The 19,732-nt window shown below is 51.3% G+C and overlaps 1 protein-coding gene across 1 annotated transcript in view; it reads left to right on the forward strand.

The window, feature by feature from the left end:
- The first annotated feature begins 583 nt into the window (after nt 1-583).
- The window catches only part of KCNH1 (potassium voltage-gated channel subfamily H member 1), a 140,459-nt gene continuing 121,310 nt past the window's right edge, over nt 584-19,732 (forward strand). The window contains exons 1-2 of the mRNA XM_078602668.1: nt 584-916; nt 14,242-14,365. Coding sequence (XP_078458794.1) covers nt 844-916; nt 14,242-14,365 — 197 coding nt within the window. The 5' untranslated portion in view covers nt 584-843. The remainder of the gene's footprint in view (nt 917-14,241; nt 14,366-19,732) is intronic.

Genomic DNA, 19,732 nt, shown 5'->3' on the forward strand with positions numbered 1-19,732 from the left:
TTCGGCCAAACATCTTGAGCGGCATCCTCGCGGTGGTAGTGGTGGTGGTGGGGGAAGGGGGGGGGAGTACTCGTGCTAAAGACTCATTTATTGAGAGGCTCGAGAGGCGCAATCTGCCACTGCGCTGCCCACGCCGCTCGTGCATTCAGCGCAGTGCGCGCAGCGAGTGACTCTTTGCGTCCGTGCGCGCCAGCGAGTTTGAGATTCCCCTCCCGCCCGCCCGCGCGACACACGCGGCTCGCTCCTCCTGCTTTGCATCCTTGTGGGTGGGTGGTGGGTGGTGGTGGTGGCGGAATCTTTGAGATCGCATCGAGACGCTGCCACCTTGAACGCAATCGCATCGAGCCCTCCTCCCCAGCGCGCACGCCTTCTGACATAGACTCGCGACCCCGCGCCCGCCCGCCCGCCACCCCCGTCTCCTCCACCTCTCTCCCCACCGCTCTCACCAACGCAGAGAGCAACCTCCTCCTCCTCCCTCCACCCAGCCCCCCTCCCCCGCAACCTCCCAGCACCATCACCAACCAGCACCACCCCGCCACTTCGGCTCCGTGTCCCCCCTTCCAGTCGGGATTCCGCCACTGTGAGGATGAGGAGACACTCGCTGGGCCTCCTCTCCGTCTGCGCTTCCATCGGCATTCGCAACAACAACAACAGCAGCAGCAGCAGTGGGATCAGCATCAGTATCAGCAGCAGCAGCAGCGGCGGTAGCGGCGGCGGCGGTGGGGGCATCATCATCAGCAGCGCTGGCGGTGGCGGCGTTGCGGCAGTCTGCACTACGCCGCGTCAATGTGACGACCCACACGGTCGTGCAAGCGCGTGCCCAGCGGCTGACACCGTCGCAGAATGCCAGGGGGCCGCAAAGGACTGGTGGCGCCTCAAAACACTTTCCTGGAGAACATAGTCCGTCGCTCGGCCGGTGAGACGTTCCGTTGACGTTGGTTTGGGTTCTTTTTTTTCCATCTCTTTCTCTCTTTCTTTCTCTTTCTCTCGGCTCAGTTAGGGTCGTTCGTGGCAGCCGTGTGTTGTTCCTGCATGCTTTTGTAGCTGCTCGCTAACGGGCTTTTAAACAGCGCTTTGTGCCCTCTCGAAAGCCTCCAATTAGCACGGTTGGCTACGTACGTTGCGAAAGAAGTTCAACATATGTACAGACACACACGCACTGTGAAAGGCTTTGGGGTGGATCTTTGTCTTTGTCTTGGCATGTGCGGCTGCTGTTAGCTTCTGCCTATCGGTCGTCACGCTCTTAACCCTGAAAAAAAAAGACTCGATACACTGGCTAAACGGCAAATAGGCGACGTTTCGGGGCAATGACCCTTCTTGGTTTGCATTTAACAGAGCACGTCAAACTCTTGTCTCGCGTTATCTTGGCTCTCTTCTCCGTGGGTGTTTTTTTTAATAATTGCCACAGTGGGCAGCACAGGTGGTTAATCTTTGTCAGGCATCTCAGTCGGTCAACCCGTGACAAACGGAGGTTCTTGGTTGCGCGATGTCCTCCATTCCTGCCAGCGAGTCTTTCACACTTCACGTGGCGTCGAGGTGCACCTAGCCTGGCACGAGCGGTGACGTCACCTACACGTGGCGAATGCCGACTGTTGTTGTTTTTGTTGTTGGTGGGTGTTTTAATTGAATAAGTAATCGCTGCTACCGAGTCGTTGTTGTTGTTGTTTTTTACGCGTAAGGGAAACTTGACGCGCGCGCTGCTCGTCTGATCAAACAAGTGACCCAGGCAACAATCGAACACGCTCACACTCACACACACACTCACACACTCACACACACACTCACACACACACTCACACACACACACTCACACACTCACTCACACACTCACACACACTCACACACTCAGACACACACACGCACACACACACTCACACACACACTCACACACACACTCACACACACACACTCACACACACACTCACACACTCACTCACACACACACTCACACACGCACACACACACTCACACACACACTCACACACACACTCACACACTCACGCACACACACACACTCACACACTCACTCACACACTCACACACACTCACACACACACACTCAGACACACACACGCACACACACACTCACACACACACTCACACACACACACTCACACACACACTCACACACTCACTCACACACTCACACACACACTCACTCACACACTCACACACACTCACACACTCACACACACACACTCAGACACACACACACTCACACACTCACACACACACTCACACACACACTCACACACTCACTCACACACTCACACACACTCACACACACACACTCAGACACACACACGCACACACACACTCACACACACACTCACACACACACTCACACACACACACTCACACACACACTCACACATACTCACACACTAACACACACACGCTCACACACTCACACACTCACACTCGCACACACACACTCGCACACACACACTCACACACACACGCTCAAACACACACACACGCTCACACACTCACACACACACGCTCACACACTCACACACACACGCTCACACACGCGCTCACACACTCACACACACACGCTCACACACACTCACACACACACGCTCCCACACACACGCTCACACACACACACGCTCACACACACACTCACACACACGCTCACACACACTCACACACACACTCACACACACGCTCACACACACACTCACACACACACTCACACACACTCGCACACACACGCTCACTCACACACACACGGATGCGATGGTGGCATTCGGAAAGCTGCGGTGAGCACAAGGCGTGGAGCGGTGGCACAGTGGTTAGCGCGCTGCGCTACGGACGCGGCCAACCCGACGATCTTTCGATTACCGGCCACGGCTGACATCAGTGGCGAATGTTACCCGAAGCAGAATGAGAAGAATCTTGATCTAGGCTCGATGAAGCCGATGAGCTATGAAGCTCTTTGTTCACGGTTGTCCAGTATGATATTGGACTCCGCGCTCATCCAGCCCCCCTCCCCCATCACCACCACCACCACCACCACCCTTCACCAACCCGCAGTGACCAGCGTGGGGAAGTATGGTCGACAGGGCTTGTGGGATTGACAGAGAGGCCGCGCATTGTTGAATCGCCTACTTTTGACGACGACACAAATCCACGATTTGTTGTTGTTGTTGTTGTTGTTGTTTTTTTCTACAACACGTCATGTTTAGATTCGGAATCTTTATTGATTCTGGAGAAATCCTATGAGCTACAAAGCTATTTTTTCACAGATGTCCAGTAGGCGCGGTCGAGAAGATTGCAACAACACGCAAACAATATCTGTCATTGCAAAATTAATAAGGATACTCTCGATGAACTACCATTAGTTTCGGTTGGGTAGTCGTTGCATTTGGTCTTTTAACAACGCCACATCGGTGTAACTATATCCGTGGCCGCCGGGGGGGTTAGTTCCGAAGAATGATTCTTGAACCACACGCACACCTCTGGGGCGGCCCTGCGAGCGTGTTTCTCTCGGGGAGCGCGTTGGGGTCCTGGCGGCAATCATACAGCGAGGACACAGAACCCCCCTGCCCCCCCTTCGCTGCCAACCAACCAACCAACCAATCCCCCCAACCCCCAGTGCCGGATTAAGCTAGTGTGGGGCCTTTAGAATGTGTTATAAAGGGGCCCTAAATTGAAAAAATAACACATATATTAAAAGACATTTTTTTTACTTGCGAAGTAAAGTAATTGTATTTTTTCATTTGCTATACAGCCAGATAAAACGACAAATCTCCGACCTTAAACACCCAGTCGTTCATTAAAGTTGAAGGCGGTATAGTGCTATAGTAATAGAGCAAGTGTCGAATCACTGAATCGGAATTGATAGCTTGAAAGCATTTAGCGCGGGGCCCTTGAACGTGCCAGGCCCGTAGCTACTACATGTGTAGCGACTTTAGCTACTACGATAATCCGGCACGCTCGTGTAGCCTTCACAAACCGATGGGGGAAAGCGCTGCTAGCGAGTAGCTCCTATGAAGGTCGAGGGGATTGGGTGGCCAGCACCACACCCGGCCGCCTTTGTCTCCCAAGTGGGCGATGCTTTACACCAGGCACAGTACTCGTTTGAGGCTGAGTTGACCTAGAGGAGGCCTGCGACTGGTTTCGATAATTATATAATCGCTACTGGTGTTGATGTTGAGCCGTAAATCAAACTCGGGTCGCCGGGTTCAGAACGCGGCGCGTTAAGCACTACAATTCAGCCCGCCCCCCCACAATCACCACGCATCACCAAGACACAAGCAGGAATAAACATTGTCAATTTACGGTGTTTGATTTAAAAAAAACACTGGATTATGTTCGTTAATGAAGGTGATAAACAATGGGGCATATTCATAACCCGTTAATTAAACTAATCTCTTCAATTAGTTATTAATCCACCACTTGTAATGGGTTTTTAATTTATAACGTTGGAATAGCGCAAACATTCGTTACGTTTTCGGTTGTCAAAATATAACAACTCAAAGGCCCATACTTCCGAAACCAAACACATCGCCGCAATGATTCACGCACAGTAACAGCGATGCCCTTTAATTACCCGCGCAAGCAAAACATCGTTTAGTCTCGGGACAAATGTTCAAGAGGTGCTTTGTGTTGTTGATACGTTTGACCGAATCTATTTTAAGAACACACATTTTTTGTAAATAATGAAACGTTTAATTATTTATCCAGGAGAGCCGCACTAAATCGGAGGCCTATTTCTTTTGTTCACGAGGGTCATGCTGCTGCTGCTGCAACATTGGGGTTTTTATATTAAGAAGTTTGCGGCTAATTAATGACGAGTCGCGTGTGTTTTTTTATTATCCACGTGGGAGGAAATCGGAGCGCCCGGAGAAAACCCCACGTGCGCTCTCGATCCCCGCCGTACAGATGGGAACAGACGGCGATTAGTCCATACTTGCTGTACTGCCTTCTCGTGGCGAGCCACTGTACGGCAACCTCCTCGACGGCTCACGGGACAGCAGTTGCAGAACATTTGTGCGGCGGTGATCCACCGACCCTCGCCTCCACAGCGCTGCGTTACATGACCGTCACTGTCCCAGGCTTAATAGCTGAAACATTTTCTTGGTTCTTTCGGTAAAGTCACGTAGAATTGAAATAATAAAATAGTAAAAATAAAACGTAATAAAATAATTCTCACGACGAATGGACTCTGTCTCCCCGACAGACCTGTTCTTCATCTTCACCTGAGGACGGCTGCTTGCATTGTGGCCGAAACGTCGTGAGAATTATTTTATTATGTTTTATTATTATTTTATTATTTCCATTCTACGTGACTTTACCGAAAGAACCAAGAAGATGAATCCCTGCAGTCACGAAAGCTTTACATTGAAAAGCTGAAACATTGTATGTTTGTACTAGAGATGCCGTTACCCTACGATTGTCTTCATTAAGCCTTTAATTGTGTACGTATCTTAATACGACGTATACGAAGGGGTGGCACGTGCTCTTCAATGGGACCCAGAGACAAAGATTGTATATCTATATTTTATGGGATATATGATGGATGTTTTTTTTTAGATGCCACCGGGCAGAGAAGAGACGCGATTTTATTCTCACGTGCGAGGAAAAAAACACTTCAAAGAGAGACAGCCAAAGGCAGAGGAGAAAAGAAAAAGTCTTGAGTCTTGCGTGTGTACATCATCATCATCATCACAAGCAGCAGCAGCAGCCAGGTCTGTCCACTGCTAGATGAAGGCATCTCTCCAAGTTATTTCCATCCAATCCATGTCGTCCCTCGGGCACGTTCCCTCCTTCTTTTGTCTGCCATTCCATTACCAGTCTCCTTTATCGACCATCATCCCTTCTAGTGACGATGACGACGATGATTGTGTCAACGCACAAGATCCCACTTTTTCTTTGTGCCCCGCTTTAACTTATGTCAATCCGCTGCTGGATGAAGGCCTCCCGTTGCCGTGTCGGTCGACGGGGTGTTGCCTGGCCATACTTCACCACCGCTGATCAGTGCGGGTGGGCGAAGGGGGGGGGCGGTGGGGGTGGTGCCAAGGGTCCGCTTCAGATAATGACCCGGCCACTGATGTTAGTCGTGACCGGCAATTATCTCGCTCGTGCGTGTACGTATGCGTGACATGCCGCACACTTGTTCGTCACGCTGAATCAATCACCGTCCGAACCGTATCTCCATTTCAAGGTGGGCTATAGCTTCAGAGTCATCGAGCCATCGGCCTTCCGGACTCACGTGAGCAACGTATCACTCGTGGCGAAAAACGCAAATCTCATCATCTCCCGCGGTGGTCGTTCAATCGCGCACAACACTGCGCCCCTTTCGCCCTTCCGAGGCCCGTCGGCAGAGCCGTCGGAGACAGTTCGAGTGTGCCCGCTGTTATTCGACAAAATTGTAATACAACCTATTGTTGCTTTATGAGACATCTCCTTTTTGGCGTCATCTGGTCCAACACCAATGGAGACTAGGCTCTAAGAAAAGCTGTCTCGGGTGTGGACCAATCGACTTCAAGGACAGTGCATATCATTATCATTATCAGAGTTGTTTTCTTTTTATTTGCATTTTGACTGCTTGTGTTGTGGTTATTGCAAACATGATGCCTTTTATAAAGGTGTCAGTTTTTTGTACCAGTTGAAAGGGTAAAAACCTGTCACTATTGTTGCTTCACGATTCTCCATCGGCCACCATCCCCATCATCATCATTCCTTCTGCCCATGACGGTCAGGTATCCTGCATCGATGTAATCACGGCTGAAGATCTGAACTTCAAGTCCACAAATCGTGCGTCCGAATCAATGTTCGTCTGTTAGTGCGTCAGTTTAACACGGAGCGGGGCTGTCGCGTCCAATATTAGTCGTAATAAAGGGTTTTGGGTGAGATAGTGTGAGTATAAATGTTGTGTCGTAAACCTACACGACCCGACACAGCCAGTAAGGTTTGTCACGTGAACACAACGCGCCAATTAGTGACTACTTCAGCTCACCGGCGTGTTGGAGAGTAAATCCACAACATTTACAATTTGAGTAGTACGACGTTTCGCTGGTAATTACATCCAGCATCATCGGGTGATTTGTCAGAATATTCTGGCAAAATCGTAAATGTTGTGGATTTACTCTCCAGCACACCGGTGGGCTGGAGTAGTAAACTAATTGGCGCGTTTTGTTTACGTGACAAATCCCTTACTAATTGACTGTGTCGGGTGGTGGAGGGTTTACGACGCATTTATACTGACGCGATCTAACCCCAACAACCTTTTATTATGAATCTTAAGTGCGTCGCCTGCAAAGGGTTCGCCTTAACCCGCTCCCCGGCAGCCACGAGACGCCGCTGTTAGAAGCGCGACACTCCCCGCAGCGTCGCATCGACTCGCAAGCGGGTGGCAGTGGTGGTAGTGATAGTGGTGGTGGCGGTGGTGGTAGTGATAGTGGTGGTGGCGGTGGTGGTAGTGATAGTGGTAGTGGCGGTCGTGGTAGTGATAGTGGTAGTGGCGGCGGTGGTGGTGGTGGTAGTGATAGTGGTGGTGGCAGTGGTGGTAGTGATAGTGGTGGTGGCGGTCGTGGTAGTGATAGTGGTAGTGGCGGTGTTGGTGGTGGCGGTGGTGGTGGTGGTAGTGATAGTGGTAGTGGCGGTGGTGGTCGTGGTAGTGGCGGTGGTCGTGGTGGTCGTGGTAGTGATAGTGGTAGTGGCGGCGGTGGTGGTGGTGGTAGTGATAGTGGTAGTGGCGGTGGTGGTCGTGGTAGTGGCGGTGGTCGTGGTGGTCGTGGTAGTGATAGTGGTGGTGGCGGCGGTGGTTGTGGTGGTAGTGATAGTGGTGGTGGCCGTGGTTTTTGGTGAATAATCACAGCGCTGTCTCCAAGACGACCTGACCGTGACGGACGGTGCGAGGACGCGGCACGAAGACCGCTTGACCTCTCACTCGGGTCCCGGTTGGGCACCCGAGTGAGAGGCCCCCCGACCCCCCCCCCCAGCCGGATGCGGGAAGACTTTACCGCAGTGGCCCACGTGTCCTGCTCGACTCGCTCGCCCGCTGTGGGCACACGCACCCGGCATTGTTGGCGTGTTGCAACGTACACGAAGAGATGGGGGCGTTCGGGGGGGGGGGGGCAAGGAAACTGGGAAAAAGCCCCCCCCCCACCTCACCCGCACGGCACGGCGCTAATGACCATTCATCTGTTGAGAGGCCACGCGCGGCTTGGCGCGTGTTAGAGATCCCATCGCTCGCGACTACAGCTCCGATAAATAAGTATCGATCACGGAGATGGGGTGGTGGTTTTATTATTATTATTTCTGCTGCGCCGTCTTTCCCTCTCTCCCTTCTTGTGATTTAAAGTTGGATTGGAATTAAGAAAGATTGAGGATACAGGAAGGCAACCCTCTCTCCGTTTCCACCCTCCCTCGCTGACGGTTACCACCAGCCCACCATTTAGTCCACCATCACCATCTCACCACCATCACCATCTCACCACCATCACCATCTCACCACCATCACCAGCTCACCACACCACCATCTCTCCATGCCACCATCTCACCACCCTCACCATCTCACCACCATCACCATCTCACCACATCACCATCTCACCACCAACACCATCTCACCACAATCACCACATCACCATCTCACCACCATCACCGTCTCACCACCATCACCATCTCACCACCATCACCATCTCACCACCATCACAATCTCACCACCATCACCGTCTCACCACCATCACCATCTCACCACCATCACCATCTCACCACCATCACCATATCACCACCATCACCACATCACCGTCTCACCACCATCACCATCTCACCACCATCACCGTCTCACCACCATCACCATCTCACCACATCACCATCTCACCACCATCACCATCTCACCACATCACAACATCACCATCTAACCACCATCACCATCTCACCACCATCACCATCTCACCACCATCACCGTCTCACCACCATCACAACATCACCGTCTCACCACCATCACCATCTCACCACCATCACCATCTCACCACCATCACCATCTCACCACCATCACCGTCTCACCACCATCACCACATCACCATCTCACCACCATCACCATCTCACCACCATCACCATCTCACCACCATCACCATCTCACCACCATCACCGTCTCACCACCATCACCACATCACCATCTCACCACCATCACCATCTCACCACCATCACCATCTCACCACCATCACCGTCTCACCACCATCACCACATCACCGTCTCACCACCATCACCATCTCACCACCATCACCATCTCACCACCATGACCATCTCACCACCATCACCGTCTCACCACCATCACCACATCACCATCTCACCACCATCACCATCTCACCACCATCACCATCTCACCACCATCACCATCTCACCACCATCACCGTCTCACCACCATCACCACATCACCATCTCACCACCATCACCATCTCACCACCATCACCATCTCACCACCATCACCATCTCACCACCATCACCGTCTCACCACCATCACCACATCACCGTCTCACCACCATCACCATCTCACCACCATCACCATCTCACCACCATCACCGTCTCACCACCATCACCATCTCACCACCATCACCGTCTCACCACCATCACCATCTCACCACATCACCATCTCACCACCATCACCATCTCACCACCATCACCATCTCACCACCATCACCGTCTCACCACCATCACCATCTCACCACCATCACCGTCTCACCACCATCACCATCTCACCACATCACCATCTCACCACATCACAACATCACCATCTCACCACCATCACCATCTCACCACATCACCATATCACCACCATCACCGTCTCGCCACCATCAGCACGCGCTTTTTTGGCGTGGGACGGCGGCTCACAATTATGATTACGCGTCAAGCGTAGCGCCCCTAATTATTAATTACGGGGGTTGCACGGCTTAATTTTTCACGGAATATTTCCTGACACCCCTCAACTCCCCCGTACCCACGAGCCAACCCTCCCCGCACCCTCTCCCCACATCGACAGCGTGGGGAAGGGTGGGGAATGGACGGGAGGGTGGGGGGATTTTTTGTTTTCTGAGCTCAGCCCCGGCTGAAATTAAGCCCTGGTTAGAGGATTGCATAAAATTGCGTCGATCGTTCTCGGTCATTCATGGATTACGATCTATCCCGAATGCCACGATCCATACATAACGCACGTCGAAGAGCGCGTGTTGTTGTCTGCAAATTGACTCGCGTGACCTGCCCCGGCAGCCGCTAGAGGCCGCTCTAATGTAATCGCGACACTCTCCCCTTCACCCGGATGACTCCTCGACTCCGGGGAGTGGGCAGTGCCGGACGAAGCTAGTGCGGGGCCTGTAGCATGTTGTTATAAAGGGGTCCTAAATTAAAAACAGAAATATTAAAACATAAATGTTTAATTTGCATAGTAAAGTAATTGTATTTTTTCATTTTCCATATAGCCGGATAATACGACAAATCGCTAGCCTTAAACACCCAGCCGTTCATAAAAGTTGAAGGCAGTATAGTACTATAGTAATAGAGCAAGTGCAGAATCACCGAACCGGAATTGATAGCTTGAAAGCATTTAGCGCGGGGCCCTAGAAAGTGCGCGGCCTGTATCTACATGTGCAGCTACATGTGTATCTGCATGTGTAGCTACATGTGTAGCGACTTGTGCTGCTAGGATAATCTACATGTGTAGCTACATGTGTAGCGACTTGTGCTGCTAGGATAATCTACATGTGCAGCTACATGTGCAGCTACATGTGTAGCTACATGTGCTGCTAGGATAATCTACATGTGCAGCTACATGTGTATCTACATGTGTAGCTACATGTGCTGCTAGGATAATCTACATGTGCAGCTACATGTGTAGCTACATGTGCTGCTAGGATAATCTACATGTGCAGCTACATGTGTAGCTACATGTGCTGCTAGGATAATCTACATGTGCAGCTACATGTGTATCTACACGTGTAGCTGCATGTGCTGCTAGGATAATCCGGCACTGGGAGTGGGGGGTTGGTGGTGAGACCTCACAGCGCCTGCCTTTACACTCAACCTATCTCGGTTGGGCAGAGCTGACCCGGATTACAAAAAAATTGCGATAGTGCAGAACACGTGCACATTAGGCTTCACGCGAACCTGCTTATTGCTTAACTACGACGAATGGGGGGGAGCGGTGAAGACGTCGTCTGTCCGTGCTTTTATTGCATCTTAAGTAATTGGTCAATGAGTCACGATCGTGGTGCCGCTGACACTGCGAGGGAAAGCAGCGTGCGTCCAAAAAAAAGCCACTCGTCGGAATGGAACGCTTGTACTGTACAGTAAAGTACTCTAATTTTTCGATACGTATTTTTGTTTTCGCCGATGAATCCGTTACCCGGATAAACCGAGAGTTAACGGCCCTCAAGTTGACCCTGCGGCTTGTTTATCAAACAGGCATGTCACGGCAAGTTTGTGCCTCCAGTTACACATGCCCTTTGTGAACATCTGCAGGGGTGGTGAAACCTCGCAGATAGTGAGTATGTCACCGTCATGAGCCACGATTCATCCACTGCTGGATGACCCCCTCCCCTCTCCTTCACCCCGTTCCATCCCATAGAGCTAGAGCCATCGATGCGATCGTGCGATGCCAAGATCGATGTCGCTCCAGAGCGCGGACTGATTGTATCGCTCCATCTGAATCATGAATAAAAAATCCTGTACTCTTCATGCACATTCAGTACACACACAAACACACGTAGTTATAGATGCAAAGCACGACCAGTATGAACGAGAACAACACCGCTGCCGTGGTCTATCCACTGATTGATGAAGGTCTAAGACCAACACCGTCGCCGTCAAGGACGGGTGATGCCTCCCATTCGTCCCACGATCACAATTGTTGCGTTGTACGCCCTCCTCCACCCGACACAGCCACATGAATACAGTTGTCGCGTGAACAAACGTGCCAATGTTATTGTTGCTTCGCCGGTTTGGCAGTTTAGCACGACGTTCCGCTCGCTTGTCGGTGCAACCAGCATCGGCGAACGTCTTCAATTTAGTGACGTCTCCAACTTTCATTTTTTTCTATCCACGTGCTCATCTTTCCGTCTCTAGGTACAAACCCAAAGCACGCTTATACTGGTAGGAACCTCCTGGTTACACCAGCCCACAGGGGATTATTGTGTCCGTCGTGCAGGGAGGGGCTGGGTGGGGAGGTAGGGGCTGGGTGGGGAGGGTAGGGTGGGGAGGGGCTGGTTGGGGAGGGCGGGGAGGGGCTGGGTGGGGAGGGTGGGGCTGGGTGAGGAGGGGAGGGTGGGGAGGGGCTGGGTGGGGAGGGTAGGGAGGGGCTGGGTGGGGAGGGGCTGGGTGGGAGGGGTGGGGCTGGGTGGGGAGGGGCTGGTCACCCCGTGGTGCCCTTATAAAACTCAACGTTTAACCTACTCACGCCGGCTTGTGCCCGCCCTCACAGTCGGGCATATTTGCGAAATACACCACGCCGCCGTTGACCCTGGCCATTGACCGAGCAACCCAACGTTCCTACCAGCTCCCTACGCAGGAATGTGTTCTTTGCGTTCCTTTTTGCATATTGTTCAGCTTTCGATCACATTTTCCCCCTGTAGGTGTTCGTGTTGCTGATAAATATATGATGTCACAGCAGATAATATGCATGCGTGAGAGTGTCAAAAAACGACTTTCGTTTTGAGAGATCATTTTAGCAACTGATGCATCTCCGTATGAGGCATTGCGAGTTAATTACGCATTTCGCTGCACTTCGATAGATTCCCGTACCCCCTCAAGGGACGCTATGTATACACACACACACTTGCACATTACAGCACAAGCTATCTTCGTAATAGTCACCAGAGAGACCTCACCCAGAAACACTGGTGATGTCATATATGCGCTGTCGCTGCTCGTTAAATGTTAGAATCACTTTTGTCTACTCATTAAATCGAACTCATTCCTCGGATGGAATTTTTTCCTTTTCTTCCAAACACGAGCTCATCACAGTTTAATTTCCTTGTTGTTGTCTTGTTTCGGCTTCTGCTGTTATGATGATGATTATGATTATTATTTATCATCGTCGCGATGAAATGGCACACGCAGAGAAAAATGACTTACGTTTAATAAAACCAGTCGGGCGAAACGTATCTATCTGCTCTGCTTCTCATTAACGTCAGCATAATCCTGACTTCTTATTTTTTATTTAACCGGTTAGTTCGCGACATCGCAAGGCACAACGGTTTTATGGAAGGAGGCAGACCTCATGATTATTCGGCGCAATGGCAGGGGAGAGCCCAATGTTCACACACACACACACCGCGCCAGGCGTTCATTTCACGTTGAGACAAACTGCTAGAGGGCCCAGGACCGAGCTCAGATATGCGTCGCCCCGATGTCAGAAAATGACCGCAATCGAACTCGGATAACGCAAACAAATAGATGCAAGTTAAACGATGGAAATAATTTTCATTGACCGACGTCGTCTGGTTTTATTGCTTCTTAAAGGAATGTTTTGCCTTTCCGACGTGTTCTCGGCCACGTGGCCACAGAGCCATTGACCCTCGACGAGTGAGGAGCAGCTCACAGTGAAACCAGCGAGCGTGGTAAAGCAATAACAACAACAAACGAGCGAATGAGCAACGTTAATTCGCAACCTGGATAATCCACCCACGGAGTACCACCGTTAACCATGGCACGTCTCGCACAGAGACAAAGATCCCCCGTATAGCCTTTCTTTACAGACAGTTGGGGCAAAGTTGCTCTTAGTGAGCACACGCGAAGTGGGGGGGGGGGGGGACGGCACCCGACTGGGTGGGTGGCCAACACAACGCCCGGCCGCCTTTGTCTCCCGAATGTTGACGTTTAACGCACTGCACCAGGTACTCGCGCGTGAGGTTGAGTCGACCGGTTCATTTTCATTTGCCACTGTTATTGTTGGTCGTTGAGCGGCAATGAAACTCGGGTCGCGGTGTTCGTAGCAAAGTTCGCTCGCCAATAGACGACTACACGCTCCTCCGCACCGCGTCTCGCACACGCACCCGCACATTGCCACCACTCGTGATGAAGACACTATTTCTCTGCACGAATGAGTCGCAAGACCCATGTGATGTTCCCAGGTGAATGCTCTTCTGCTGTTGTTGTTGCTGTTATTCTTTCGCTGCATACCAGCGGCATTTGTTGAAACAGCACGGAGGCGGCGGCGGCGGCGGCGATGTTTAACCCGCTGCTTGCAAGGCCCTCTGCGCAACTAACCCAAGCTCTGTTTGTCTCCCGAATCTGCAGACGCAAACTTCCTGCTGGGAAACGCGCAAATTGTCGACTGGCCCATCGTGTACAGCAATGACGGCTTCTGCAAGCTCTCTGGCTACCACCGCGCAGAGGTGATGCAGAAGAGCTGTACGTGCAGGTGCGTGCGTGCGTGCGTGCGCGTGCGGGGGGTGGACCGGGCGGGGTGGGTTGCACACTGAGATTGGGCCACGCGCGCGGGGAAAATTAAAAATATTATTCTCATTTAATATTTTTTAATTTTTTAAAATTAATTTTAATTTAATTTTTTACCTACGTGACTTTACCGAAAAAACTAAGAGTATGAATCCTTGGCAGTCACGAAAGCTTCAAATCTAGAATTAAAATAGAAAGCCACAGGGCCCACAAGGGACCGTGGGGATTCCACAGCCGGCCACGCGGAGCGAAGCAAGCCGCCTTCTAAGGACAGGCGGATGTATTTTTAAGGGAAAGGATTGAGCTCACGAGGTCGTTTGCCCGGTACTGTGACTGGGTTTGGAATTTCAATAATTCCTTGTTGGCCTTGTTGATTTTTCTTTGGTTGTATTTTTAATTGTTATTTTCCGATTATTTGTGGACACCCTTTGCTTTTTTTTCTACGGTAGGTTGACCTTTGTATTGCCGTCTTTCCTCTGAAATGCACTGTGGGTATACTCTGTCGGTGTTATTATGTTGGAGGGAGTGCTGATGCTGTCCAAATGTTTATATTCAATGCAGGCTAGAATTGCTGACACGCGTGTGCGCGCATGTGTGCGTTTATAAAAATAGCTTTCTACAATTTCAACTGAAAAGTGAAATCTCTAGAATCTAGACACATTTTTCACAAATACTGTAGCGCCGTGCCTCGTGGCATCTCAAACGAGGTGCAATCCTTCAAAGCGAGAATCCTAGGCCACAGCGGTGCCTGCGGTCAACATAGAGTATCAACAACAAACCGATAACAACAACAACAAGAGCAATACGACCTTGGCTGTCAAAGTGTAAATTCACTTATGAATGACCAGTGCCAGTTTCAGTAGGATAGCGATGTACTCATAAGTTGAGGGTAGTGTGGTTGGCATGGGCCCTCTTGTAAGGAATTAAATAGCCCCCCTCCTGGCCAATTCCCTACCCCCTTTGTAACTCGGCATCTGGGAATTTTCAGAACCCTTGGGCTCCAGTTCCAGTTGCGCGACTTGCGGGGCACTAATTAACAACGCCGTGGGTGCTAATGTAGATAGTTCTTTCTTAGAAGTGGTGTTTTAATCGTGACAAAGTGATTGCTGTGTAAGTATGGAGATGTGCGCGCTTGAAATTATAGGGGGAAACGGAGAGAGAGAGATAGAGGGCACGGAACGCGGAACACAAATCAGAGTCAGAATTTTTCTTTGTACCGGAGGAATCCGATTATATATTAAGCTATTTTTTACGGATGTCCAGTCAGGGCGGGTCAGAATGTGACAACAACAAACAATATAAAAACACGACAGGAGTGCAAAGCATAGGAGAAGTAAAAAAATCACTTAAAAAAAATTACAAACAAAACTATTTTTTTAAATCTTAACAGGTAAAACCCACTGAGAGATTCACTTATTTTTCAGAAGCGACCTGGCCACAAATGATAGCTCAACAAAGTGGCTTATCACGTGGAAATCTATAACAAAAACAAAAAAAATAGAACTGATCTACATGGAAATTAGACACATTTTACGGACTTGTTCAGAAAAATAAAGCGACCTTAAGCCAGACACATCGCTCGAGAGAATGATGTGATGGCCGACGAGCGATACTAGTGGCTTAGTAACAGCCTCAACGAGAAAACGGACACAAGAACTGCCTTTAGTTTGTTTAACACGTAGGCTTTCGCGACCAATATTATTCATAATAAACGTTTTTGGGTTAGATCTAACCCAAAAACGTTTATTATGCCTTTAGTTTGCTGTCCTTTCCCCCGCTACCTCCGATTTGCACGGTTGGCTACGTACGGTGCAAAAGAAGTTCATACATCCATCCATGCACGCACATACAAGAAATCACCAACCACTGTGGAGCAGCAGCCAAGAGCTCAGCTCGCGTGCAGGAGCGAGATGGATCGCGGCGTCGCGAGACCGTGACGAATGGTGACGAGGGGGGTTGGGGTGAGGGGGTGAGGGGGGTGGGAGCTTTGATCCAGCGGTAGATAGAGGACGGCTGATGCTGATGAGGGGCGAGGTCCCTGGCCCCCCTTTGGGATGCCTCGGCGTGCCCGTATCGGTCACGGGGAGGTCGACCTCTGCGCACTCGTCTGTCCTGACAGCGAACGGTGACGCCGAGCCATTGACTGTGGGCCTCGGTGAAATTGTGGCAACCCCATCGGTTTAGCGTCGTGAGCGGCGGTCTGCTTGTAACGTCACGTTAACGTGATGCAATTACTCTCTGAAGGTTGCGAGGTGGAGGTTTTTTTGTTTCAATTTTATTTTCCGGTCGAGAAAATCCGAAGGAGTAAAAGGAGAGCCCAGTCTGGGATTATAACGACGTGACATAATTCTTCACATTTCAAGATCTAGTGGCTTTTATTGAGAGCTTAATTCTTCACAAAAGACGGTGTTTATTGTCCAAACGTCAAACCACCAGACCCCACCACCGCCTTAACTACGGTACATACATGGATGTGTAATGATTTCAGTTAGAGCTCAGCCCTGGACAGCTCTAAATGAAATCATTACACATGCATGTCTGCATGTAGATATGAGAGTACATGCATGTTTGTATGTAGGTATGAGAGTATATTCGCGCGTGTGTGCATGTATATGTACGTATGCGTGGGTTTAATATATTACCGCAAGCAGACACACACAAAAAAACCCGAACAAGTTTATTGGATTGCTTGACTCTATAGAGTTTCTATTGCAGTAGGTCACGGCATACATCAGTGCCTCCACACCACCTACAACACCGGTACACGATTCATATTGCTGCGTCGTGCGCTGCTTCGTGCTTCGCGCACAAGTTTGTGTTTGCCTGCAGCTTTTCGCAATCTGCGTACGCAGACTCCGGCATGCGGACTCTGTGTTGGGGGGGGGGGTAGCGTGGGGTGTGGGGGGGGGCCGTAGGGGCTTTGTGTGTGTGGGCGGCGGCGGCGGGGGGGGGGGGCTCAGTGCATGCATGTGTGCACATGCTGACAGCTCGTGCCGTGACAGAACGAATAGAACTTCCCCCCCCCCCACTGTTGTGAGTTATCCAAAAAGGCTTGGTGAAAGACGGGATATTCGCGGAAGCTGGCTGTGAGCACGTGGCTATAGGATTATTGCTGCTGTCTGGGTGTTGTTTTTTATGTCTGCGCAAAACACCTCTGTTTATTACAGTGCAGATCTCGTGAAATGTTGTTGCTCGCACCGCGAGAATGTGACCTCGTCAACCGACAGCTACTAAACGTCCAGCGAGGCTGTCCCATTGTGTCACCCCCCCCCTCTCCCCACCGAGGTATTTGTAAACATCGTGATTTTTTCTGGGTTTAAAATATGACGCACGCGTGGCCTCATTCCCGACTCGTGATATGGGCACAACGCGGAGGTGATTTTGTCTTGTTGAACCAGCTGAGAACTGAAGTGCCAAATGTGACCTTGGTTCGCTAAAAAAAAGGAGGCAAAAGCAAAAACAGCAAGTGCAGCAATGACGCAAACAAAAATCAGGGCAATAAAAAAACAGATGTGGAATTGAGAATGAAAACAACCTCATTGCTTAAAAATGATCGAAAACAGTGCACAATCATAATCAATGTCAAGGGGCAAAATCCAGTTACAAAATAAAAATCGGACAAATTACAAAATTTTTATTGTAAAAAAAGAAGCATGCAGATGACAGGAAAGTCCGCAGAGCCACCATCAGAGAGAGAGAGGAACGCTGTTGCTCACTGTGTGGGCGGTGCCAGTAGTCGAGTGGGTGTGGCTGGTCACTGTGTGGGTAGTGCCAGTAGTCGAGTGGGTGTGGCTGGTCACCGTGTGGGCGGTGCCAGTAGTCGAGTGGGTGTGGCTGGTCACTGTGTGGGTGGTGCCAGTAGTCGAGTGGGTGTGGCTGGTCACTGTGTGGGCGGTGCCAGTAGTCTAGTCAGTGTGGCTGGTCACTGTGTGGGCGGTGCCAGTAGTCGAGTGGGTGTGGCTGGTCACTGTGTGGGTGGTGCCAGTAGTCGAGTGGGTGTGGCTGGTCACTGTGTGGGTGGTGCCAGTAGTCGAGTGGGTGTGGCTGGTCACTGTGTGGGTGGTGCCAGTAGTCGAGTGGGTGTGACTGGTCACTGTGTGGGTGGTGCCAGTAGTCTAGTGGGTGTGGCTTGTCACCGTGTGCGCGGTGCCAGTAGTCGAGTGGGTGTGGCTGGTCACTGTGTGGGTGGTGCCAGTAGTCGAGTGGGTGTGACTGGTCACTGTGTGGGTGGTGCCAGTAGTCTAGTGGGTGTGGCTTGTCACCGTGTGGGCGGTGCCAGTAGTCGAGTGGGTGTGGCTGGTCACTGTGTGGGTGGTGCCAGTAGTCGAGTGGGTGTGACTGGTCACTGTGTGGGTGGTGCCAGTAGTCTAGTCGGTGTGGCTGGTCACTGTGTGGGCGGTGCCAGTAGTCGAGTGGGTGTGGCTGGTCACTGTGTGGGCAGTGCCAGTAGTCTAGTCGGTGTGGCTGGTCACCGTGTGGGCGGTGCCAGTAGTCTAGTCGGTGTGGCTGGTCACCGTGTGGGCGGTGCCAGTAGTCGAGTGGGTGTGACTTGTCACTGTGTGGGTGGTGCCAGTAGTCTAGTCAGTGTGGCTGGTCACTGTGTGGGCGGTGCCAGTAGTCTAGTCAGTGTGGCTGGTCACTGTGTGGGCGGTGCCAGTAGTCTAGTCAGTGTGGCTGGTCACTGTGTGGGTGGTGCCAGTAGTCGAGTGGGTGTGGCTGGTCACTGTGTGGGCGGTGCCAGTAGTCTAGTGGGTGTGGCTGGTCACTGTGTGGGCGGTGCCAGTAGTCGAGTGGGTGTGGCTGGTCACTGTGTGGGTGGTGCCAGTAGTCTAGTCAGTGTGGCTGGTCACTGTGTGGGTGGCGCCAGTAGTCGAGTGGGAGTGGCTGGTCACCGTGTGGGCGGTGCCAGTAGTCGAGTGGGTGTGGCTGGTCACTGTGTGGGCGGTGCCAGTAGTCTAGTCGGTGTGGCTGGTCACTGTGTGGGTGGTGCCAGTAGTCGAGTGGGTGTGGCTGGTCACCGTGTGGGCGGTGCCAGTAGTCGAGTGGGTGTGGCTGGTCACCGTGTGGGCGGTGCCAGTAGTCGAGTGGGTGTGGCTGGTCACTTTGTGGGCAGTGCTAGCAGCGGAGTGGTTGTGGCTGGTCACTGTGTGGGCGGTGCCAGTAGTCGAGTGGGTGTGGCTGGTCACTTTGTGGGCAGTGCTAGCAGCGGAGTGGTTGTGGCTATTGAAAAGTGGGCCGAGACTGATGAAGGGAGGGGCTGGCAGCTCACATTTCGTGTTCCGGTTGAGCCTCTTAGAAAGTTGGTAGCTTTACAGAAACCTCTTGGTAGCAA

This window comes from Lampetra planeri, chromosome 18, assembly GCF_965212315.1.
Source record: "Lampetra planeri chromosome 18, kcLamPlan1.2.h2, whole genome shotgun sequence".
Classification (NCBI taxonomy): domain Eukaryota; kingdom Metazoa; phylum Chordata; class Hyperoartia; order Petromyzontiformes; family Petromyzontidae; genus Lampetra; species Lampetra planeri.